At 36.9% G+C, this 27682-nt stretch overlaps 1 protein-coding gene across 1 annotated transcript in view; it reads left to right on the forward strand.

Annotated features, from left to right (window-relative positions):
• Positions 1-1628: 1628 nt before the first annotated feature.
• The window catches only part of fndc3ba (fibronectin type III domain containing 3Ba), a 117020-nt gene continuing 90966 nt past the window's right edge, over positions 1629-27682 (forward strand). The window contains exons 1-5 of the mRNA XM_056465111.1: positions 1629-1634; positions 1722-2013; positions 11392-11468; positions 16686-16917; positions 20311-20580. Coding sequence (XP_056321086.1) covers positions 1629-1634; positions 1722-2013; positions 11392-11468; positions 16686-16917; positions 20311-20580 — 877 coding nt within the window. The remainder of the gene's footprint in view (positions 1635-1721; positions 2014-11391; positions 11469-16685; positions 16918-20310; positions 20581-27682) is intronic.

Genomic DNA, 27682 nt, shown 5'->3' on the forward strand with positions numbered 1-27682 from the left:
GTTAAGGTTGATGCATTTCATGTTGCTATAAAAGCAGCAGATGCATTTTGAGAATTTAAATCAAAGGCTTGATTTCAAAGGGAAAATGACTGGAAAGCTGAATGTCTGAAATGTACTGTATGCTTTTTACATGAAGGAAAAACTCAATTATGCATTACTATACACTAAAATAAACCAACGTTTTTATTCCGCTGGGATGATTTAATCATTTAGTTTAAATATTTTGTTACAAGACTATTTTATCCAAAGTGACTTACAAATGAAGGCAATAAAAGCAAGTAATGTCACCAGAAATACATCAATATGTAGATGCTGATCTTTATATTTTTATTAACATAAAAATATGCTATTTTGTTTGATGTTATATCTTCTGTCATTCTAATTCTGGTTGTAATGTAAACCAGGGGTCAATCCTATCAAAAAAAATAAAACTAAACTCAAAGCAAACCTTAAATTCTAGCATGAGATCTGTTTATCGAAATCTGCTATTGCAATGAAGTCATATACAGTAGACCACATTTATGATGCTTTAGAGCTATTTTATAGCTTTTTATTTGTGTTTAACCTGGACGGTCTCTAAGAACTGTTTACAAAAATATGTGGTGGTTCTTCAAAAATCTCTAATACTCTGAACTGAATGAATTATCATGGAATGGCAGTCTATTTTCGGTTCATTGCACACCAGTTCTGACATTTTTGTCTGAAGTGTTTGGATGTTAAGCTGTAATTATGATCTCATGTTGTGTCAATCACATTTACATACTACCTCCAAAAATTCCATCCATCATGAAAAAAATATCAGATTGACGTTTAGATTGACGTTGTACCCCAACATTAAGGGACCCAGCATTTTGGGTGGAAATAAAAATGGGTTAACGTCAGAACCCAATTTCAGTGTTGGACAGATTTTGGTCTCTTTCCAACGCAACTTAAATCAACCAAAAATCAATGTCTAATGATGTTACAGCTTGACGTTGTGTGGATGTTACCACTATGAAGTCTATTAGACGTTGGATTTTGGTTGCCATACCTGACGAATAAATGTCAGTATTTGACGTCAATATGTCGTTGGTTTAAGATGGTGGCTCAATGTTGGATTTTGGTCACTTTCCAACACAACCTAAAATCAACAAAATATCAACGTCATTTGATGTTGATATTGGACATGAAAATAACATTGTCCTTAGACGCTGGCCAGACATTGAATTTTGGTCACCTGACATCACGACCTAAATCTAACTTAATATTAAAATCCTAAGATGTTGTGTGCCTGCTGGGAATTCACTAAGCACAAAGACTTTTTCTCCATGCAATTGATTCATTAATATGTATCTAACTCTGTTCGCAAGATTCCTGTGCTTAATGAATTTTTAGAAACACAAATATGTAAAAAAACATATAGAAGAATGTTGAACCCTTTACTCTTCTTTCCATCTTTTGCTCTTAATCACTGAGCCCTTATAGGACTGTTGTTCACTATACTGAGCATGACTCAAGCTGCATGTTGATAAAGGCTTGTCATTTGAGCATACAACTCACAGGAGAACCTCCAGCGGATCTTAATGTCCTGTGAAGGCCTGGATGTGGATCCCTCTTAGGGACAGGAGAAAGGGACCAGGTGGAGGTCCATGGAGGTCAGGCTGAGAGACTCGCAATTGGTCTCATTGGCTGCTTGTGTGTATGTATGTGTGGGTTTTTGTGTATGTGTCCATTGGCTTCAGAGCTGGAGGAATGCTGGTGTTTGCGAAGTGAAGAGAACTACAGAGACTGTCCAAACACACGTCTGTTTGCCAACTGGGAGCATATTCCTGTCTCTGTGCTGGGAGCCTCGCTGGCGGGCCGCTGAATGGAGCCTCTTGTGCGGAGAGAGAGGAGAGACAACAGCGCTTAGTGCCACTGCCCTCTCCAGTCTTCTGGAAGCGCTACAAGAGGACTCTGTTACCCCGACTGAAAACCTAGAAACCTGTTATCTGTGCTGCAAGACTTCCAGTGCTGCTCATATTGGTGTCGTTTGTCAGAGTGCATGTTGGGTTCTGGTTATCTGTTGTACAACGAGGATACGCTGCTGTTCACTTCACGAGCAGGCCTGATAAATTGGACGGTGTGATGAATTGGCTTACTTTTAAAGACATTCCTTGCTAGATTAAGCCATCTGATGCTCTTGAATGTCAGGTCACATTTCAGGTTGCTTGCTGTATGCAAATTGATGTCCATGCTTCATACTATATGTAATTTCCATGCTAATTGCCTTTTTTAAAGCTATATGTGGGACTTGAGTTGAGTCTCAGAAATTTCAAATGAGCATTTCTGGACAGATTAAAGATTATTGTACATTACGTGAAGACTTCCAGGGTTTCCAGTTTTTTTCTAGGATTATTGTAACTATTATTATAACTCTTTCTTTGTCTTTGATGAGATTCTTCTTAATTCATAGACACATGCCCAACAGTGTTTTTTTTACTGTTTTACTTCACTGGATGCTGCCCTTAGTAAAAGAAATTTGGAATCCTTGAGGTATAGCTCTTAAGAGGTAGCTGTAGGAGTGTTGATGAACTCAATCTACTCATTCTATGTTTTGATTATCATTCTTAGGCCTAATCCCAATACTTTTATTTAACCCCTTCCTCTACCCCTTTCTCTTGGCCATTGAAGCAGAGTGTGAAGGAGAAGAGCTTCAAATTTACCTTACAGCTTTACCTCTAAGAAATGGGACACCACTACAACACCTGCACACATCACCATTTATATCATCGCGAGCTCTTACGTTACATGAGATCTACGATGATGTCTGCATTGCATTATTTTTAAAAATTTGCCTTCAGGAAATCACAGAAGGCAATGATATAATGTTGTCATAAGATATAATGCAACAATAAGCTCGTAACTACTGTGTATTTACACCGTGGCCATATTCACCAAGCCTATGTAAACACAAGAAAACAATATTAACGCTGTACCAGACACTGTAAAAAGGTAATTCCCAGTCATTAGACATTTCTGACAGGGTATTCAAGTGTCATCAAGTGACAGATGTAAAAGTGTAGTGTGGGACAACTATACAGGAGTTATTTTCATGGATTTTACATAGCGAAATTAAGCAGGTGTTTTTTAACCGTTATTTTTTTAAAGCATGACCATAAAACACGAACACCATCAAAACATATGCTTGTTTGTTGAAAAAATCTTAATATTGCCAAAAAAATACTTCAATTTGTATTCATGCTTTGTCTGAATGCTTTGTCAAAATGTAAAAATGCTGAATTATTACTTTCGGTTATGTTAACATTGAACTAAAAGTATAAAAAAACTGCCTTTCCATAGATGATGATAAAAAAACCCAGTCTAATTACACAAGATACAAAAAAGCCCATTTATTTTATTTGAAATAGTTATGCTTTAAAGCTAAAACTGAAACAAATATGAACAAAAACTACATACACATTTTAAAAGAAGTAATAAGAGAAGCTCTGTAGAAGCTCTGTCACGAAAACCAATTCCTCGTATGTGTGAACATACCTGGCAATAAAGCTCTTTCTGATTCTGAAGAGATTGAAAGCACAAATGAAATCGACTGAAACGAATGATCAAAAGAATAAAACAATTGAAAGAACAAATAATTGAATAAAGGAATGAAAGTTTGTAAAATTTAGAGTAAGAACAGCCAGACACATCAAATACTGTATTTCTTAAAAATAAATAAAAATAACCAAATAAGCAGAAATTTAAAGCATAATGACAGAACAAATGGAACAAAACGAAGGAATGAACATTAGTAAGACCAGCCAGACATGTAATAGATTTCTTGGTCTATTTTAGCACCATTTTATGTACACTTAAAGTTTGTTCCTTGCCACTGTCCCCACTGGCTTGCTTGGTTGGGAAGCACACTGAACTGAAATAAACTGAACTTCATCTCTGAAAACTGGACTGACACAGTTTCAATTTACTAGAACTTCTATGTTAAGCTGCTTTGACACAATCTACATTGTAAAAGCGCTATAGAAATAAACATGAATTGAAAAATTGAATAGTGCTTAGGGCAAAGTTGACTATCCTATTTTGATCATTCCATCATGCATTAATCCAGTCAGCTCATACAAACTGTGCTTGACCAGCACTAGAGAGTGTATTTCTGTCAAAGAGTGTGTTATACTTCAAAGACACCCAATACTTTAGATATGAGAATATGATGGCGCTCTTTGACATGCTTCAGAAGCACACTCGTGTTGGAGAGCAGATGAGTTTGGTTGCATTTCTGTGGAGAGGCTGAAAGAAAGCCAGCAGTGTGGCCAGAGTGTAGACTGGAGTGCTCTCTCTATGTACAGTAAAGCATCACAAACTGTCGCTCCACCAGGCCTGACCGTGGCTCCAGGCAGCTCACAGTCTCAAACTCAACACTTCATTAAAGTGTTGCGGCTCCCCAAGGTGCTGCACTGGAGATGAATGAAGGGATGAATAATGCATTTCACTTTAAAGGAAAGCGCCTTTCACTTCCTCTCTGCATAGTCATGTGCTTGGACGCACATAGGCATTCTGGAGTATATAGTCACTCATGTTATATACAAGCTTGCTCTTTCCAGTTTGTACATTAGACACAGCAGTATAAGGAAAATCTATTCTGGCTGTACCATGGTTAACATGAGAAACATAAGGGTTTAATTATGTATACAATGTGCACTGCTGTCAAACATTCATGTTATATAGAAATTTTAATGTAAGCCTTTGTGAAATTCCAATTTTAATATTAACCATGATATTTGTTTTTCTTTTAACTTAATAATTTTATTTCAACAGTTTACACTTTGATATTGATTGATATTAATAGCAGGTTTGGGGAGAGAACCCTGAGCTTGGAGATAGTTGAGCCCAGGGCTCCTGCCTGATCAATGAGCATGTAGGGGGGTAAAAGATCGGGTAGTTCTCGAGAGCTCCCCCTGGTAAAGGAGGGAAAGGGGGAGGTGGGGTGGATAAGGGGAGTCTTCAAAAAACGGAGAGAAGGGAGAAAGGCTAGACGGGCTGTTTATTGGGAGTTTGAAATAAACCAATTTATGGCTACACGATATTGGAAAAATCTAGCAAGTATATTTTTATTTTGTGAGATATTCTGCAATATGAATACAACTTCACCAGATGACTTAATATTTTTATTTGGAAAGAATTGATGATGTTAGATCAATTGGGATGATTCTGTAGTGGGAGTGCATCTCAATAAAATCTGATAAACCTTTTGGGGTCCCTCGACACTTTCGATATGGTCTGTGCTATTTGCAGTGTATTTCTGTAATTGCATGTGTTGTGAGTATTTCCATGCACTTGTTTGGTCAGAGATTGAATTATTGTTTTAAATTAATGGTTACTATTTGCATCTCCATAAAATCTAATAAACAATCTATAAACTTTTTGGGGTCCCCTCACACACTTTTGATGTGTTCTTTTGCTATTTCCAGTGCGTTTCTGCATTTGATGAACTGTTGTCCGGTGTCGGCAAGAGGATTTGCCCTTAGGACACCAACAACAGGCACTACGTCCTAATCGCTCCCCTACAAGAGCAAGCTTCTGATTGGTTAATGCGGCACGAATGTCTGCTGAACTAGAGCGATTTGAAATCGCGTCATTTGTGTTTTTCATTTGTGCGAAACGCACCGCAGGATGTCTACTCGTGTCTTTGCATTGACTTAACATGTAAATCACTTGTGCTTGATGCTTTACCCGCATCTGGTATTACACATTTTTTATGCCTGAATGCTTTTAAGGTCATTATACATTATAAATTATAATCCAGACTCAACATACACGATATATTGTGCAGCCCTAATCTAATTGGTTTACTGATGGTTGCAGATTAGAGACCAGCCATGATCTATTATATCACATGCTCCTCTCGAAATTAGTTTGTGAAACTTTTAAAATCAATAACTTTTTTAAATGTTTGTTTTTAGTTTTTAAATTCAATCATTTATATATATATATTTATAAATAAATTTTTTTAAATTTCTTTATTTGTTTTATTTATTGCTTTAAGTTGGTTGATTAGTTTGTTGGTGTATACATTTTTTTCGGAATATAATAATTTCTTTAATATTTGTTTTCATATTAGTGGTGTAATTTTGAATATTCATACATTTATTAATTAATTCATCCTTTCATTCAATCTAATTTTATGAATTTATATATTTTAAATTAGTCTCTTAGTTTTATAATACTTTAATTGAATATATTTATTTTTTTGTCTAATATCATAGTACCTTGTGCTTATTATTATACAATGAATCCACAATGCTTCAAATAATTTGTTTGATTGTTTTTATTAGCATGTGGTATGTGGGGATTTATTTTCTGTGGCTATTCTGCCAAATTTTTTCATTATTATTGATTCAGTTTTATTTGACCATTTTTGTTCTTTGTTATTATTTTTTATTTACAGTCTTAGTTCAGTCACGGTTAGTTTAATTTCTACTTTTTATATCTTTTTTTAAATATATATAATATATAGACCAAGGTGCTTTAGAGAATGCCACAATAAACATTTTTTGTTAGCAGATGGCGTGTGGTAAGACGTTTTCTGTGGCGATACTGCAGCACAAACAGTTCTCATGTCAAATGGCGACTGTCTCTCATCCCTTGACAGTTTTGGCATTACCGCTTCGGCTAAAGTTTTGTCACCAAGCCTGGAGAAATAAACCCTCCTCAGCACTATTTGATATTTTTTCAACCGCTAGTTGCCTAATTTTCTTTCACCGAGGCTTACAAAGAGAGAAAATTGTATCATTTATTACAGACATCATTTATTTATTAGTTCAAGATGTTCGAGATCGCCACACACCGTTGGACTGACCCCAAAACTGTTTCCTTTACGTCAGTAGGAATAATCCGAAGAGGCCGCAGTTCTCCCCGTCTGTCTGCAGAGTTATTTATTTCAATTGATTCTAGTTCATTTGTGTCAGCTGTGTTTGTGCTTGTATGTGGGTGAGTGTACACAGGACAGACCTTGATATCTTGTACTAGTTAAGTAAAGATGGCTAAACACAACTTGTCTAACTGCAAAACCCACCCACATACAAACTTGCACACATAAACTCGACCTGCAAACGCCAACTCATTCGACTTTGCTCTTACTGACAGCCCGTTTGTGTTTATCATCATAGACTAATTTGTTCTACAAGGATTTATTCTGCTAGCAAGGTCACCATCTGGGGCTATGCACACACACGGGCTCCTGTTGTGCAGCACTCGTACACGTACCTACCTACACACAAACACACACATAGACTTCCAGTAAGCACTCCTCCTCTGTTCTCACCAGTTAACCAAAAAGGCCTCTTTGAAGTCAGTTGGAGTCTAGCTGTTACTGGAAAAACAGCTTCTGAAAAGCCCTCTACCCCTCCTGATATACCGTTAGCCTGTGAGTTTTTCTTAATTATGTTCACCAGCTTTTACCTTAAAAGTTTTATCTCAGCAAGTCTTCTAATCACCTCACACTTTGAAACTGTAGCTTTCCGAACAGCAAACTAATCATCATTTTAAAGTATAATTGAGCTCTTCGTGTCTAAAAATGTAGCTCTCTGCCATGAGTTAGCGTAAAGCTGCTAGCTACAGCAAGCAATTTTTGGAAAGTGTTAGCAAAGGTAGCTTGATCCTGTGAAAAGGTAGTTGACTACAAGCAACTATAAATAATTACAGCTATTACATTGGTTTCTAGAATACTTGATTCTGATTGGTCAATCACAACATTTCCAAGAAATGTCCTAGATAACAGCTGCCTAAATTCATAGCACAGGGTCTATCGGTGTACTTCAAATCACTTTAACTTTTTTTAGTTAGTACACTACCTGAAAAAAGTCTTTTCGCCTATCCAAGTTTTAGGAACAACAAAAATTTACTTCTAAGTGATCATTTGGTATCAGAAGTGGCTTATATGAAAGGTAAAGGCCTCTAGATTATGCTTATTTTACCCAAAAAAATATGATCATGCCTTGATTTTAAATTATACAATTAGGACAGTAAGGTCTGACTTTGCTTAGACAAACGTCTTGTCACTTAACAGAAATAATGTACAGTATAGAATATAAAGTCATGGTGCAGTGGAAAAAAAATAATATTGTGTATGACTCCCATGAGCTTGGTGGACTGCATCCATACATCTCTGCAATGACTCAAATGACTTAATAAAGTCATCTGGAATGACAAAGAAAGTCTTCTTGCAGGACTTCCAGAGTTCATTAAGATTCTTTGGATTCAACTTCAAGACCTCCATCTTACCCCAGGCATGTTCAATAATGTTTATGTCTGGTTACTGGGCTGGCCAATCCTGGAGCATCTTGACCTTCTTTGCTTTTAGGAACTTTGATGTGGAGGCTGAAGTAAGAGAAGGAGCGCTATCCTGCTAAAGAATTTGCTCTCTCCTGGTGTTTGAAATGTAATGGGCAGCACAAATGTCTTGATACCTCAGGCTGTTGATGTTGCCATCCACTCTGCAGATCTCTTGCACGCCCCTATACTGAATGTAACCCCAAACCATGTTATTTTCTGTCAGCAAACTTGACTGATTTCTGTCAGAATCTTGTGTCCATGCGGGTTCCAATAGCTCTTTTGCAGTTTTTGTGATGATTGGGATGCAGTTTAACTGCTGATTCATCGGAAAAACTTTTCCAAATGATCAACTATAAGTAGAGTTATTATTTGTTGCTCTTACAAATAGGATTGATGACAAGACTTTTCTCAGGTAGTGTAGATTCATATCCATATTTATATGCTTGTAATTCATTTCATTGTTCTTGACCATTTAACATCAACTTGTGACTGAATAATAAAGCCAGTTATTGTGTTTTTGTTTCTCAGCTTTGTTTACTTTAGGTGTTAATAAGTTATTACAGCTCAAGCATCAATGTTTTGTCAATGTTGAGTCTAATTGGTTTAGTTTTGTGTGCAAGTAGACATAAAACTAGTTATTTGCTTCATGTCTGGCTGCTGATGAACATGTTAAGGTTTATTCTGCAAGAGGAACTAAATAAATGCTATATCCCTTACTTGTGCAATTGTTTTGTGTCAATAGACCAGTACTATTTCTAATTATAAAACACAATAGGCAAATTTTGCCTGAATTACAGCTGGAGTCTTATTGTTACTGGAAAAAAAATGTTTTTAAATAAAATTAGAATTTAAAAATGTTGCTTAGACTTAAGAATTTAATCTCCAACTTAACCTGTTAGAACCTAACCTAACTTTTTTCATGTTATATAAGTCTATAGTAGACTAAAGAAAATGTATGAGCTATGTAGTATGTACTAATTCATAACATTCATAAAGAAAAAAGTACTCGTAATTCTACTTCCGGAGCCCAGCTATTGCATGCTGTAGCTACAGTCTGGCTTTGCTGTTGTTGTGGTGGTTGTTTTGTTGGTAAATCTACTAAAGCTGATAACAGTTGCTTTCTGTATGTTACTATACGTATAACTTTTTGAAGAGGGTTTGTTATTTTCTTTTTTTCTGTTACAACAGCTTGACTAGAGCTGGAGCACAGTAAAGAACTAATCCAGTGAATCCCCCCAGCGTTACTAAATGACTGCCAGCTGAAAATCGGATAGTGTTACACTCATTATGTTGGTTTACAGAACCATTTTCACACTTTACATGTGTAACATCTAAGATAGATTTGTCCATCATTTCAGTTTTATTCTAGTGCTTCTTTATGAAAACTGTTCTAGTTGAGTGGGTCTGGAATATTCCTTCAGGATATGACATAGTAGTGACTAGTGATGTTGTTGTGCATAGCTTTTGGCAGATAATGAAGAATGAACTGTAGAATTCATTACAGCCTGTCCTGTGATTTATACTGGCCAAAGCAGAGCAGAGCTGACTGCTTCTGTCTCAGGGGGGGACGATGTCTTTACCAGGTTTAGCCAGACCACCGCTACTGTGAGCAGAGAGAGACCGCAGTGGAAAAGTCAACAACACAATTTGGATTTGTCTTGGATTTGAATGTATTTGTTCCAGCGAATCTAAAAATGGCTGAAGGGGGATTTGAGTTTGGTTTATTTTAGACTGATTAGTGAATGATTTATTCAGGATTGTTTAAGATCAAGCTTCTGAACTGAAGTCTTAATTGATTAAATGATACATTTTTCATTTTAAAAGGGTACTTGATCCAAAGATGAACAATTCCTGGTCTTTATTTACTGTCAGGACATCCAAAATGTAGTCGATATCTCTTTTCTTCACTAGAGCATTCAAGTTTTCAAACTGAAACCACAGTGCTTTGTGATTCATTAAAGGCAATTGATCAATGAGTCACTGGCACTTTGAGAGTCAAGCAGACACACACAGGCCCAAATAATAATAGGCAATTTATTAAGGCATTATTTTTTTGGAATGATAAGTCTATTAGTTCTGCCTATAGACATTTTAAAAAAATTTATTAAATAATGAATTTATTTATTTTTTACTTAAAGTGCTGGACCTTAGGGTGACTAAATAATGATTTTTTAATTAACAAATTAAAAATTATTTATTTATTTTAGCTTGAACTGCCTTCATGTTATCCATTTATTCTCTATCGCACTTAAAAGCTTCATGGCATAAACAAAACCTACAGATATGTTTGTTATATTTTCAAATACTCCGAGCAAAAAAATTAATGGTGTAATGTGGTGAATGTTTGATTATAGTCTGAGAGGTGTTTGATTGTGATGCTAGTATTCAGACAGGTGCGTGAGTTGTTGTGAACTGTGATTCCTATCAGTCGAAGAAAAAGTGAGACTGGGATTGTGGAGAATGAACATGCTGTAAATCAGGCCTGATGAGAGGCACTCTGAGAGTTTCCATGCTGCTTGAGTCCTCTCCAGTGCTCCATAATGCTCTGTCTGGACTGCTTTAGTTCCATTACCCACAGCCCTCTGTGCCGTGCCAAGTGGGGCGGCCTTTATTGGCCTGCTCGCTTTGTTTATTTGTATGTTTTATCCATTGCTGGTTGGTATCCAGCAGTTTAGGCCAGTTTCCAATGAGGATGGAATGATATCTATTCATAAGCATTTTCAGCAATGCATGGTGTGGTGCTTATCAGCAGGTCCAGACAGAATCTGCAGATTTTAGGACCTAAGCATGCGTGGAGAGGAATTAAGAATGTGCACTCAAGCACAGTTCTTACAACGTTCTTCACAGAATTTGATGAAAAACATATATCAAAGACATTTTCAGCCAAAGTCTGGTTCTGTTTGTAAATATTGATGTTTCAGTTTGATCTAAAGCAACATGCAGCAGACAAACGTAACAATTATTCACAAGCTAAAGCCATTTTTTATTGTGATTCTCGTACAAAATTACCATACTGAACATTGAAATACACTGAGGTGAATTTGAAAATCTGAACTTTTCTTTCTTCTCCTGTGCACACAGGGCCTGCAGAGGTTCCCATGATGTCACCCAATGGATCCATCCCACCCATTCATGTGCCTCCAGGCTACATCTCCCAGGTGAATACAAATGTTGAGATCATTTCAAAGGAATATCATTAATAAACGCCTTTATATTTATATTTTTATTATAACTTGGGATAGGAAAAAGCATGTGCATGCATGTGTGTGCGCGCATACATTTTTCCCTAAGTTTGGGGAGGAAATATTAGAGCTGCTCTTCGTAGAATTAAAAAATCCTTGTTATTGGTGACACCAGTGGCCATTGAGTGAACTGCCGTCAGCAACTGATTACTCATGCTCAAACTCAACGTACAAGATGTCCTGATATACTCAAAAGCAAGTGATTTCTCATTATTTTTAAATTATTATTATAAAGTAAAAAGAAGTACCAATGCAGCTAGTGGTGTAGCGGATCAGGTTCTGTTTTTTTAGTCAAGGATTCTACCATTTTTCGGATCAGCTAAAAAGGGGAGGAGACAAATGCTATTTGCTTTCCATTTATTACAAAAACATTACTGCAAAAAAATCAACAGTGATCCGTGACACCCCTAATGACAGCAACATATTGTTAACGTACATCCCCCCACACTATCCACACTGCTGAAAGCGACATTTCCATTATTTCCTCTCAATAATAAAATAAACACGAATTAAAAACATAAGAGGTACGAAAACAGCAGTTAAGAAAGCATCTGATGATAGCAATGGGTGTGTTTGCAAAACCTCTGCAACTCTCTGACATCATGCCCGCAGGTGAGGTATAGGAATACAAAAGTATATTTTAAGCTATAAATTATATTGATCTGGCTGTGTGAGGTTATTGTAAAAAAAAAAAAAAAAAAATTTTGCAGGACACATTGTCATTTTGCATTGTACAAACATTTATTAAAAAACAAAACAATTGTTGAGTTTTCTATAGTCCAAGACTTGACATGATAGTGTGTTTGCAGGTTTTATGTTTTGCAGTGAAACAAAAAAAAATCAATAATGCTCAAAGAACCGACAACCTCCCATCCTCTCACCCCGGCAAGTGAGACCTACCTGTCTGTCCAGGGTTCTTACAATTCCATTACGATCCATCAGGCATTATATGCGAATCTGTCATCGTTCCAAACCGCACTGTGGTTCTTATCTGGCAGATGAGAGGAGTAATCAATATGTAGCAAGTGCTGATCTGGAACGAGCTCTCCAAACTGTAATCCTTATCTCGCTCATAATCGGCTAGACATGAAAGCAGACCCCTGACCAGTAGCTGTCAGAGAGTTACAATCAGCTCTGCAGCAGCGGCGGCTCTGGGCCTGGAGCCTAGCGGTTTCATTACATCTTCATTTATAGTTCAACATCCACACCTCAGAGTCAACCCACAAGCTGACAAATGCCATTTCAGACTGTACGCTGGAGTTATTACGAATATTTGTGTTTTGTCTATACTTTAGGATTGAGGGAAAGTGTTTATTTAGGCTTAAGTTTCCTAACCCTGCTTGGTTTAGAACCAAAAATGGTTGCAATGTTTTCAGAACTTTTACAATGCGTTTCTATTGATGGCGCCGTTCACTTTACACTGTTACTGGGAGATTTGTCCTCAAGAGTACAATGGAGATGGCTCGTGGAATAGTTTAAATACGCGAGCAAAAGATGCAAATAACTTCTAAAATGTCTTGGAGAGACAAACGTTAAGTAAATACAAATGAAAATATCAAGGAAAGTTGGGGTGATATTTTGGGGAGATAATTTAAATAAAGGTTGTTATCTTGTGATGCCATTTCGCAGAAAGGAAAGCTAAAGATTAGGCTTTTGTTTACTTAAAGTGAGTTTCCTAATTGTTCTGTACTTTGCACTTTTAGTAGGAAAATGCAAAACAGGATCATGCACTTATTCCCCCTATTTTATAGATGTAAAACATGTAGGCAATTTATAAGTTAATAAAAGGAGCGTCATTAAGTGGGGAACGTTTATAATTCCTTCTGCATTTCAAAAACTGTACATTTCCAGATGTGTAAAACGTCTTGGTCTTTTGAAACACTGTCATAATGCATTGAGCCACTAGGCATTTTTCTTATAACGTTTTTAAACGTGAATTACTTCCAAATGCTTCAAATATAGTCTGTGTTAGTAAATGCAAGGCTATTGATGAACATTGCACGACAACATTTCAGATGACTGTTCAGGAATTTTCGAGAAAAAGAATTTTACTCGCCTGGGAAGAGAAGGTCACTTGATAATATGCCATATTATCTGCTAATTGTAAGAAATAATCCCAAAAGGCGATTGGCTGTGTAAAGCCACATAACACAAAACAAAAATACAATGAGATCAGCAACAGTTAGTCAGTCGGAATCAGCTGAGGTGACGTGACTGCGACCTGCCAGACCTAGCTGTCACTCAAGTTGCCACGCCCTTAATTATGCAGACTTAATGTAAATGAAACGAACGAGTTATAAAAAATTCACCCCCTCACAGTTATCATGAAGTGTAATATCAGCTATATGCACCAAAACTATCTTTTGTACCTGCTGCAAACATGTTTTTATCAGCTGTAAAAATGGCCAATTAAGCATGGCAGTCAGTGCACATTAGCAGTTTTTGGAGCCAGCCCCCAAAAGGCCAGTTTATGAATTGCAGGTTCAGTTACTTCTGCCTTAGCTTCACAAGAGAGAGCAGGATGTTGCCGCTTGGTAAAAACAAAAACAATTTTTTCCCAGGAGCACTTTCTTTAACAAGGAAAGGGCATGGTCTCAAAAAAAAAAAGTCCCAGCAGGGGTTTAAAAAATTTAAATAATAAATAAACCTTGAAACTCCAAGATGTCTGTAAGTTCTAAACAAAAGTGTATGAAACTTAACTGAATTGGATGCTAATTTACTGAATAACCTTTGGTCACCATCAAAAATCATAAAGTGGTTTCCTATCTTTTTTTAAATATGATTTTATTTTTATTACTGTATGTCGAGGTTCCCAGAAAGTGACAAATATATTCTCTTGAATGGAAACGGGATGGAAACAGCACTTTATTTGCTAATATTTTATGCAATATTTTAAATTGTATTATAATAAGTTCAATTAGCAATTTTTGTCAATAGCCATCATTTATTTATGATGAAACATGACTTTTAGTGCTTCAGTATTCATGTTTCAATCCAATAACTATCATGGTCCCAACAAATTATAATATATATATATATATATATATATATATATATATATATATATATATATATATATATATATATATATATATATATATATATATATATATATGTATAATTTCTAACTCCTATTGACAAAAATGTGATTATTTATTTTTTTTCTGTTGTTTAGTTTTTAAATGAGTTTTCGCAAATTGTGTTTGGAATCCACTTCATTTAAAACGCCTGCCCTCTGATAATTTGAGTGGCCATTACTGTTCCTGGCATTGGAAGGAATCCGCTAATTGTCCAAAGGTCACAGTATCTGTGTTTGGTTTAGTCCTGTGCCAGCTGAGAGCGGGAAGCACAGTCAGAGCTGTGGGCATCTAACAACAGGAGACCAGGATCCAGACAGACATTTGATAGCAGCCTCAGACTAATTCAGCTTTATTGAACAGTACATCTCCTCAAACTGCAGACCAGCTGAGATCATCTCTGTTGAGTAATATGAAGTCATAGCGACCTCTAATTTTTAGCAGTCATATGATCACCCTGCATCTGATAACAGCTTTGTTTTCTCCAGAATTTAGCTTCCAGTGCTGCAGTGGGGATGGTTTATTTTATTAGGATTACATGGTAATGAGGCTTTTGTTATTTGCAAATGTGATACACTTTATTTACAGAAAAGGAAATATGAAATGGAAATTCCAGGTGAATTTCGTTTTTAAAATATAGTGGAAAATAATTGGACAGATTAGGTTATTAATAAAAAAAACATGTAGGTTGAAAAAAAAATGGTTATTTAAATTTTGTAATTAATATACATGTTAAGATATAACTTAAATTTTAATATAAATGTTATTTAGGCAATACTTATTGTCATACTCTTTAAAATTCACATCGTAGACTTAATTTGAAGACCCAAAGCAAAGCTAGGAACTAAAATTAAAACAAACAAAAAATGTTTCTTGAAATCTACATTAAAGCTCTTTTTTAATTCAGTTAATTGACAAGGAAATAGTTTTAATTTTCATAAAATTTAACTTGTTGTATAAAATCTGAATTTATATAAAATATAAAATAAATAAATTACAAACATCCAGCACAAATAAGAAAAATTAATGAAATATACAGAGTATATAAAATACATTTCAAGAGTTCACACATAGATATTGCTTAATAATAATAGCAGGTTTGGCATGCTGTCCCGGGAGAGAACCCTGAGATAATTGAGCCCAGGGCTCCCGCCGGGTCGATAGGCATGTAAGGGGGTACGAGATCAGGTAGTTCTCTAGAGCTCGAGAGCAGAAAACAAAGATAAGGGAGTAGGTTTAGACAGGCTACTCATAGCGAGTTTGGATTAATCTGATTGGCTTACTAATGATTACAGACGAGAGACCAGCTGCGATCAATCATATGACGTGCTCCTCTCGAAATTAGTTTGTGAAACTTCATTTAAAGTATTGCATTTTGGTGTACGTTTATTTTTTCGGCAGAACATTTTTTTTTGGCCCAAAGTGACTTGCAAATAAAATTTCCAGCCTGTTCATCATGGAGTGAAATAGTCACAAGCAGTGCTAGTAATGCACATGTTTTTTTCTATCTTTTTTTTGTTTTTGTTTTTTTCCTCACAGAAGAGATGAGTATCTCAATAACACTGACCCAGACACCCTTTCTCAGATCCCATTCGATATTCACAGTCAGTCTGAGGTCTCTCATACAATTGCATAATCAGCCTGTCTCACCTTTTCCCCAACATGAATGCACAGCGAGTCTGAACTTGATCTGAGCTTCACTGATCACTCTTGACACCGTGCTGTCTGCATATTGATAGATCTGTCAAACACACACGTAAACAAACTTGGGTCCAGTAGGTCAGACAGGTGGAGGACTGACTCGAAGACTTATCCCGAGACTTATATTATGAAATGCATATATACATTTTTTATTTTGTAAATTTTTTTTAAATTCATAACATTATATTAACAATTTCAGATCTTTGCATTAATATTTTCTATTTATATTTGTTCATAAAAATAATTTCCTACAACCTGGAAAAAGCAGTAGATATCAGTTAAATTTACTAGGCTCATTTCAAGTTGTAGAAAATCAATTCAGACGAGTAAGAGTCATTTATGCTTTCCCTTACAGGTGCTGGAAGACAACACGGGGGTCCGGAGGGTGGTGGTCACCCCTCAGTCTCCAGAGTGTTATCCTCCCAGCTATTCCCCTGCTATCTCTCCAACCCATCACTTACCTCCATACATGGCTCCACCACCTTTCATCCCTAACTCACACACAGCCTTTTACCCGCCCGTCAGTCCCGGAGACATTCCTCCACACCAGTACTACCAGCACCACCTCCCGCCCATGTACAATGAAGGTAAGTGTGTGAGTGTAAGTGTGTGAGTGTAAGTGTGTGTGTGTGTGTGTGTGTGTGTGTGTGTGTGTGTGTGTGTGTAAGATACACAAATCTGTATAATGACATAGGTATGACACAGGTATTACAAAAACGAGGTGAAATATGAGGACATTGGTGACGTCCCCATTTCTCAAAATGCTTATAAATCCCACAGGATGAGTTTAATCAGAGAGTAAAGCTGCACGCTGTCTGCTGTGATGGTTGGGTTTAGGAGTAGGATGCGGTGAGGGCAATACAATATACGGTTTGTGCTGCATAAAATGAATGGAAACCTATGTAATGTACCCACTTTTCACAAAAACAAACGTGTGTGTGTGTGTGTGTGTGTGTGTGTGTGTGTGTGTGTCATCAAGACTTTTATTAAGCTTTTTTTTTTTTTACTGAGCATTGCAAAATGTGATGATTCTTCAAGCCCATGTCAATATCACATCCTGTACACTTATCGTACACACTAACTGTGCACAATGTGTATAATAACCAATTTAACTAACGTAATTAAACAATGTTTTGTTGAGTTAGATTTTTGTCATCTTTGTTTGTCGTGAGAAAATAAATATAACACTAAAACCACCAGTATGTGGCTTATTAGAGTCAACTTTATTGTCATTACACATACACAAGTACAAGGCAACGAAATGCAGTTTAGGTCGAACCAGCAGAGCAATAGCAGCAAGTGCAGGATAACAGGTATAAGATATAAAGTGCAATTATAGAAAAACTATGGGTAATATTTACAGATGGATGTACTATATAATGATAACTATAAGTACAGGTTGCTATTAATAATCAGAGGTATGCAGATAGATATGAACATAATTACAAATGTATATGTGCAGTGGATATGTACAATTCAAGATGAATCAGTGCAACAAAGCGAAATTAATATGTCCAATTTTAATTGCTGGGTTAAATATGCTGGGTTCACACTAAATACATCACTTGATCTAGTTTATTGACAGAATGTTTCTCATCTCAAGCTAATTTTTTGCTTGAGCTTAATTACTTCAACTTGTGAGGAAGACGCAAATTTAATGTTTGCTGCAAATGTTTTACAAAATATATGTGACACCAAAGTGACTTACAAGTAAATTATCAATAAATTAAATCTGGTGTGAATTATGAGCAAGAGCAACTGCAAAGTATTGTGGATTATAATTGGTTTTTTTCACCTACTGCATATTTGACTATTCTGTCATTTTGAGCATAATGTTTCTTGACAGAAACAATACTTGGTAACACTTTACAATAAGGTTAATTAGTTAATGCATTTACTAACATGAACTAATCATGAACAACACTTGTGCAGAATTTATTAATCATAATTAAACATTTACCAATGCATTATTAACATCCAAGTCCATGCTTGTTAACATCAGTTAACGCACCATGAGTTAACATGAACTAACAATGAACAACTGTATTTTCATTAACTAACATTAAGATAACATGAACAAATACTATAGTAAATGTATTGTTAATTGTTTTTTCATGTTAGTAAATGCATTAACTAACATCAACTAATGAACCTTATTGTAAAGTATGACCCAATACTTTTATGAGATGACCCACACTGTCAGAAATGTTGGGTTTCACACAATTCCTTTGTGTTGTCCCAACTAGTGTTGTCACGATACTGGAATTCAATACCAATCAGTACTAAAATTTTAAAAACGTCCATTTCCCACTAACATTTGAGCGCACATTCATAAACACAGCTGATTTGCCATTGTGTTCACGTGCTCAACAGTAATGGCTGTGATTAGCCGTGAAAGTCATCAGTTCACCGAACTCACTGCTGTTTACTGAGTGTAGCTACAGATACATGGACACTGGAGCATCTTAAAGAGATAAAGATCAGTCGATTCATCAGCAGAGCGCTCAGAGCTGTCAGCTTATAAACAGACCAGATCTTCGCAGCTCATGAGCACGTGAACATAATGGCAAATTAGCGCTGTTTAAGAATGTGCTTAAATATTAGCGGGAAAATTGACTTTTTAAAATTTCAGTACTGATTGGTATCAAATTCCAGTATCGTGACAACCAGGGCTGGAGTGGGACTCCTTTTCAGCCCTGGAGTTTCAAACCTTAGACTGGCCCACTTCCGTTCACGACTGACTATATTAAAATAACATCATTTTCAATTTCAGTACTTCACAGTGATGATCTATTTGAACAGTTAACACAATGTAATGTTTACAGTATCAGAATCTATTTTCTGTAAGAGTTAGTGCTCATAAATATCCAAACCTTGAAATGAAAAAATATCAAATAAATATAAATATGAATTAAGCTACATGTTTAAACTAAAGATTAAAATGTGTTGAATTTTCTATTGACACTATAATGTCTTTTTCAAGGAAACAGCTGCCTTATAACTTCAAATATTTGTCATAAATATGAGAACAGTAAAGGGTAGCTAAATCTCCAACACTATTCTTTATTTAAAACATCACAATGTCCTTTTATGCAATATCTAAATATATGTTTGGCTATTGTTTGGATTAAATAACTAATGTAATATGATGCATGTCAGTTTTGAATATTTTTGTTTGGAATTGTTTGCATTTGAGAACTTAGAATATTCATATGTGTTGTTCAGATGGATATTCTGTGCATTTGGCATTGAGGATATGTACAGTAGCATGTTAAAAATTGTGTGCGGGCTCTTTAAGAACTGCGTCTGTCAAATCTGACGGAAGTGGGTTCTTTAGAAGGCAGCGGAGTCGCACAGTTTTCTTTACCGGTCCTTGATAGTTGAGGTTATATTTTGTTTATTTTTATTTAATTTGTTTATGTATCTCTGAGTGAAGATTGAAAGTCAACATCTGACAAGAAAACGCACTTCATAATGTTAGATTTCTTTATTGGACATCATTAACCTGCAGGCTGCATTCTGCTCATGGGGCAGCGAGAAAATAAATAAAAAGAGTAGAGAGTAGAGTAAAAGAGTAGAGCTGCGGAAAAATAATGAATAAAAGAGTGAGGCTATGGTCAAATAAATAAATTAATGAAAAAAGTGCGATTGCTCAGAGTGCAGGCAGCTAGGTACACCAGCCCTCGTGGGCAAAAAACGAACCGGCTCACTGGGAATACTCCCGGTCCTCCCGATTAGCCAATCCGGGCCTGGTGACAACACTAGACCCAACACAAATCAATGAAGTTTATTTAATTGATTTTACTAATTTAAGTGCATTGAACATAAAAAATAAGTTATCCCCAAAAAACCCTCAAGAATTGTGTTGATTCAGCTCATTTTAAATACGTAGTTTGAACAATCAGCCAAAATCACTTTTTGAGTGCAAACATTTTGTTCACAACTCTTTCACATTCCTCCATTTTGTATTGTGTCTGCAGAGATAATTCCCGTGTATGGGATGAACTACATTGGGCGAGATGAACCGTACAAACCACCACCAAAGAAGATGAAGGACAGACTGGAGCGTCAGAATCGCCTCAACAGCCCTCCCTCCATCTATAAGAGCAACATGAGCTGCAACAACATGTACAATGGCTACGGCAAGGTCCATGGAAATCTTGGAGGAGGCGGAGGATCCAGTCCTGGAGCTAAAAAACCAACTCGTGGAGCTCGGAGCAGCCCAAGATCCAGCGAGCCAGAACTACAAGGTCAGAGCATTTGCAGGAATGTAATGAATCAATTGGTCATTCAATCAATTATTCATTCATTTATTTATTCATTCATTTTTTTTCGGCTTAGTCCTTTATTTATCAGGGGTCACCACAGCAGAATGAACCGCCAACTTTTCCGGCAAATGTTTTATGCAACAAATGCCCATCCAGTTGCAACCCAGTTTTGGGAAACACCCATACATTCACACACACACTCATACACTATGGCCAATTTAGTTTATTCAATTCACCTATAGCCATACCTGTCAACCCTCTAGTTTTACCTGGGATTCTCCCGTATTTTACAATTCTATCCTATAATTCTATTCAGTCTTTCTCTGAGTGGTGGCAAATAAATATTAAAGAGCTGAGCCTTCTTATATGCAACCCATACCGCCGAACCACCAGGGGCCGCTCCTTGCTCTTAAATGAGAGTCTGTTCTGTGCTTTCGCTTTAAGGCATGAAAACACTTTGAAATAAATATAAAAATGGCGGGATTCACTAAGAGATTCATTCCTAACCCTATCCCTTATTATGGTGGGCATATCCCTTATTTTCACATCCCATTGTTGACAGGTATGCCTATAGCGCATGAACATGTGGAGAACATGCCAACTCCACACAGAAACATCAACTGGCCCAGCTGGGACTCTCACTTGCTGTGAGGTGACAGTGCTAACCACTGAGCCACTTTGCTGCCTGTCAATTGGTCAATTTATTTATTTTATTTAATACTTTAGTTCTGCAAGACTGGAGCTAATCGATCATGACAACAAACATATTTGTAATGCACAGTACTTTAATACAGGGGTTTTCAAACTTTTAGGACACATGCCCCCTCAGACACCCCTCCCTCGAGCCAAAATTATAACGCATGTGCAAACATCATTCACATATTACTTGCTGCGTTTAAAGTGCGTAGCATTAATTACATTGAAACATAAATATACAGCTTACCTGATTCAGTGTGATGGCTGAGCCTGTTTCTGTGAGGACAACATGCTAATCTGTGGTCGGATTTCTGACTCATCTAAATGTAAATCATCTTGCACTGACAATAAGCGTAAGCCATAGCATACTTGCTTTTGATGTACATGGATACAGAAAATGCTGCTTCACAAAAAGCCAAGATCGCAGAGCCCTGATGGTGTGGTTGAGTTGAACATTGAGTATGTTTACATGGGCAAGAATACTTTAATACGATTTTAATATGATTAAGACAATACTCTGCTTGGAGTCTACCATGTAAACAGTGAATTTATTTATTTATTTATTTTTTGGATTTACCTTAATCCGACTAAAGTCATAACTGAACTAAACAGAAATTAAGTTAAGACATGTGGAGTATGCAGATTTTAAGCATCGCAATCATCTATTACTGTCATGTAGGACTTTTGGCCGTGTTTTGTGCCGAGATCCACACACACGGCTGTCAGTAAAGGACCGCACACACACACACATCACGAAATGCAGAGGCTTTTTTTTTCTTTCCATTAAAACAATACTCTTCCACCAGTCCTTACTTTATATTTGCATCTAATACCCTACTTTGTTATGGGGACGTGAGTGAAATGTTCATGAGTGAAAGTGAAACTTGAAACGAACTGCAGTAAAGGCGAAAAATTAAAGATGAAGACGTTTCTGCAGGAAACGTGAATACCTGGTGATACAACATTCAAAAAGCACTTTACGTAACATCTTAATTATATTATTGTCTTGTTAATGCAAATAACTGATGTCCATGTAAACATAGTCAGTAGCGTCTTCAAAGTAAGTGAAAGATCCAGAAGGGCATCCTGCTGATTTGATTCAGTAGGGCACTTTTTTGTCAGACGGCTCACCGGTTTGACTTTCATTCATTCACCGTCATTCATTTTAAAAAGCACTCTGTCCATTTTATTTGTATATGTTTTACTGGATTGCATCAACTCTATAGGTGCCTGATAGTTAGCTGTGGAGCTAACATTAATCATACTCCCTCTAGTGAACGCATAAAAATCGCCATCTCGATTTACTCGAGTGCACGCCTCAATGTCTCGCACCCCCCTGGTGGGGCACGCTCCAAAACCCCTGCTTTAATAGGTTTAATACTTTCATTATTTTTATTTATTTATATTTACTGTATTTTGTAAAAGATGTCTAAGCTGCCTTAATTTTAGTCTCAGAAATAAAAGTATCCAATGTAGTCTTTTTAGATAAAAAAGGACTAAGTTGCGTAGAATTACAAAAATCACAGCACAAGGACTCTCTCGCTCTGCTTCGTGCCAGAAATTCTCAGCAACGTTTACACAAGACATTATAGATGTTATTGTGGTTACATTAAATCATCTTGTACATGGCTAAAATATTTATCCTCTGATGTTTCACGGCTTCTATTAGACATCTGTAATGCATGTTTTCCCCTCAGTGCACCCACAAGCCTTTTCTCGCTCCTCATTAAATAAATAAAAAAAGGAGAGATAAATGCATCAATAGAGGTAAAGGGGGTCGTCATGCCGCGGAAACTGCATAGCTGGGAAACGCCAAGGTGCTATCATTTTTCCAGCACCCACAATGTGGCCCTTGTGTCTCAGGTTGGGCCTCTGCTGAAAGGCAGCCCACATACCTGTGGAGTCACGTTCCCCCAATGAACGGGTCCTTTGAGCCTGGCCACCGATCCTCACCAGTTCCACATGTGCCTTATCAGGCCCCCTGCAGTGCCCAGAGGACAAGAGCTCTGTTTAAGATGTGTTCACATGCTGTTTTTTTCTACTTTTTTTTTTTTATATATATATATACATAAACGTACATCTATGCTCATTTTTAATTATTTAAACACACGTCAACTACTCAAGAAGGTCATTGCGTTTTTCTGCAACGTTCTCTGCCAATTTTTTTTTCTTATTTGTTCTGAAGTTTTAGCTTGAAATTATGTAAGTGCCACAGATCCCAGGTGTTTCGTCCATGCATGTACATTTGCAAGTGCTGACAAGTGCAGTAAATGGAATGACCCCTTCGTTTATTTGATCTGCCAGAAATGCAAAAAAAAAAAAAGAAGCATCTGCATCAGTTATGTTAAAGCTGGAACATGCAGCTTTATATTCAGGTGTTGTAAGACTTGACGCTGACATCATGGAAATGTGATTTGCCTGCTGAGAGCACAAGCAGCCCATGCTTTGATCAGCTCTTGATAGGCCTTCGTAGTCTAACAAGCTACACAAGAGCTGCTCGTACATCCATATGGTGTTTCTATGCTACAGATGCTTAGAGTATCTTTGGGATCAAAGGCGAGTGCCGACTGTGGCAGAATTCCCAGGAGATAAGACTGCTGTGAAGCTCTTACTCAATAACTTTGGCTGCTGTCTCATTTTATGCAAGGTGGTTAGATGAGTATTTTATTTTGGACGGTTTGTTGTCTTGTATGTTGAAAAACAAGAAATATCTATTTCATTTTGTTTACCAAATCTTTGGCGACAGTTCTGCAAATTTTTGCATGATTACAAGATGAGTACTATAATTATACAGTATGAAGACGGTATGTCAACAAGCAGTGTTGTTGGCAAAAATAAGCGATTAAAATTTAGATGAAATAAATTAAACTTTCCCAAAATGTTGTCATAGAAATAAAGCAATGAGACAAAACATGACCATTTTTAACCAGGCAAATTTGAGCTTTCATAATGTAAGGCTGTTAGATGTCAGAAGTTTAAATCTTCTATTTAGAACATAAGATGTATGTATTAACAAACAAAGACAAAACAAATAAACAAGTGAACAATGTTTTCCTGTACAGATGTGTGAAGCCGAAATATCCCAGGTATGGCTGCTGGCATAGATTTCCAGTGATGGTCTGCAATTGGGCAATAGACCCAATCGCAAGCAGCAATTATGATGCCAAATGAATAAAAACAAGTTTCATTAAAACACAACATACATCAGCATGAAAAGAACTGCTAGAACTTATGAAACCATCTTTGGGGTAGAAAAATGGTTTTTGGTAAAAAAAAAAAACTTTGTTAACAAGCGGTATGCAAACATATGCAAAACATATGTATATAAATAAATTGGGGCAATAAGCAACAGTGGTGATCAGGATTAGTATAAAAAATATCCTTAAAAGCTTTGTCTGTTTAAGAGAATTTCACTGGAATCCAGTTTGATTTTAGATCTTATTAACTTTAAGTGTGTGGGGAAATATATTGGTGCTTATTTAAATTAAGTCATACAGATTTGGAATGACAAAAAGGGTAATTAAGTTTAGTTAGATATCTCATTTTTGCTGCTTTTAATACATGCCTGGTTATCATACATAATTAAGTGTAAAATTCAACATGTAAATGGACTAGTGTTTTTAAGGTCACCATAGGCAGGCCGCTGGGGTCGATTCTACGAGACCACAGCGTACTTGTCTCATCAGTGAAGTGTTGATGAAATATAAAAAAACAAAGTTGAGGGTTCTTGCTCACGTCACTTACTGAGAGCTGAGACCATCTGGGCCTCACTGCAGCTTTCCTCCTAGGCATAAATCATCATGACCGCATATGTAGACTACTTGGTTCCCCAGGTCACGCCGGAGATCAGGTCAAGTTTTTTTTTCTATGGAGAGAAAGCCACAGTAGTATGATTTAACTCTCAAGGCTTTAAAAAGACTTGAAAAAAGACAGGAATGAGAGAGAGAGACAGACAACAAAGGGCAGACATTCCAGCTGTCGAAAATACTTTGTTGCTGGCATTGCAGCTTGAAGATCCAGGGCTGGCTACCAGACAGGACTAGAGCTGTGAAAACAACTCAAATTGTCCTCTCTCAGCACCTCTCATGGACGATCTTTGCTCAGATTGCCCAATAGGAACAAACATACTCACCTCAGCTCATGAAGCTTTATTACATAAGGCAGGAAACCAGATCCAGGGGCCCACGATCTCCTTGGTTCCTAAGCTGCAAGGATATTTGTGCTTTCTACTGCTCCGTCCTCATTAACTAGATTAGGCTGGGGTCAAGCCTGTGTGCAGAGGAAGACTGGCCACTAGATTAACCTTCTCAAGGTCTCAGACTTGCAGCACTTTAACCTTAACTCCTTTGTATCTCCGGCTCTCCGTGTGTTTGCATGGACTTAAGCAGAAACAGATGTTCACTTCTGCTTCTCTTTGGCGCTGTGCATTTCCTCCAGCCACGTGCTTTCACTCCGTCATTACCGACCAGAAGCAGCAGATGTTCCTTAATCTTGGCTGTGTGTCTTTGCCACAATGTTAACAGTTTCCCACATTCACTCTCTCACAGCATATGAGTCACTGTAAAAGGTTGTTCCCTGAGGTCACTTCGATAACGGCAAGTGATGGAGCAATAGTGGGTGACGCAACTTGGGGAAACCGAATCAGATGAGAAGGTCGAGGGCAGATAAGACCTGGTAACCGGATGCCAGCTTTCCCCCCTAATTAAACATGACCTTTCAATTATCTGCCCATTGCTTATTCATTTGCAGTTGGTATGCCAGAAGTCTCACCCATAAGGAGATTCTTGCACGTCTGGCTGTTCATGAAGTTGCCATGGAAATTGATGAGACGTGAGCCAAAATCAACATTTGTGTGTTTTTCTGGGAAGTCCCTCTTTCAGTTCTTACAGTAACACAATGTTTCATTGAAACTGTTTGTCTGGTTATTAGTGCTGTTGTCTGCTAAATGTACATGTAGAGACAACCCTCAGATAGATGTACACTACCTGACCAAAGTCTTGTCGCCTATCCAAGTTTTAGAAAGAGCAAATAATAACTTGACTTCTAATTGATCATTTGGTATCAGAAGTATGGTGGTATCTAAATGAAAGGTAAAGGCCTCTAGATTACACTTATTTTACTAAAATAAAACATGATCATGCCTTGATTTTTAATTATTTAATTAGGACCGTAAAGTCTGACTATCTGTCAGACTCAGAAAGTCTGAGTTTTGTGACTTAAAAGAAATAATTTACAGTATAGAATATAAAGTCATAGTGCAGTGGAAAAAGAATTAATATTGTGTATGACTTCTATGTGCCTGGAGGACTGCATCTCTGCAATGACTCAAATAACTTATCAATAAAGTCATCTGGAATGGCAAAGAAAGTGTTCTTGCAGGACTTCTAGAGTTCATCAAGATTCTTTGGATTCATCTTCAATGCCTCCGCCATCTTACACAAGCCATGCTCTATAATGTTCATGTCTGGTGACTGGGCTGGCCAATCCTGGAGCACCTTGACCTTCTTTGCTTTTTAGGAACTTTGATGTGGAGGCTGAAGTATGAGGAGGAGTCCTATCCTGCTGAAGAATTTACCCTTTCCTGTGGTTTGTAATGTAATGGTCAACACAAATATCTTGATTCCTCAGGCTGTTGATGTTGCCATCCTCTCTGCAGATCTCTTGCATGCCCCTATACTGAATGTAACCCTATACTTTAGTTTTCCTTCATCAAACTTGACTGAATTCTGATGAGAATCTTGGGTCCATGCGGGTTCCAATAGGTCTTCTGCAGTATTTGTGATGATTGGGATGCAGTTCAACCTGTGATTTGTCCGAAAAATCTACCTTCTGCCACTTTTCCAAATGATTAACTAGAAGTCAAGTTATTATTTGTTGCTCTTACAACTGGGATTGACGACAAGAATTTTGTCAGGTAGTGTACTTCATCAGTCAAATGAACTCAAGTTATGTTTACTCCATGTTCTTCAATGACTATATACCCAACATACATGATTGCAAACAGGGTGGATGACTAGTGGAATTACTGGATCAATGGATTGACTAACTGATGGATAACTTTGTTAGATTGATAGTGATTTATAGATTGATTGATATATATAAGGACGGATTGATTGATGAATTTGATGGATGTATGGATTGATGGAGGAATTGGGGGATAAATGAATTGGATGGATTGATCGCAAGTTGGACTGCTTGATTGATGCATTGATAAATGGATTGATAGACAAATAGACAGGAAAAAATGATTGGATGGATAGATGTAAGGATAGACAGAAAGATGTAGGAAATGTCAGGCAGACAGAAACACAGAATACAAATAAATTGCAATACAGACAGACAAGGGAGAAAAGACTCCTGGCACTGGTAAACATTTGTACCATTGGCC

This window comes from Danio aesculapii, chromosome 2, assembly GCF_903798145.1.
Source record: "Danio aesculapii chromosome 2, fDanAes4.1, whole genome shotgun sequence".
Taxonomy (NCBI): domain Eukaryota; kingdom Metazoa; phylum Chordata; class Actinopteri; order Cypriniformes; family Danionidae; genus Danio; species Danio aesculapii.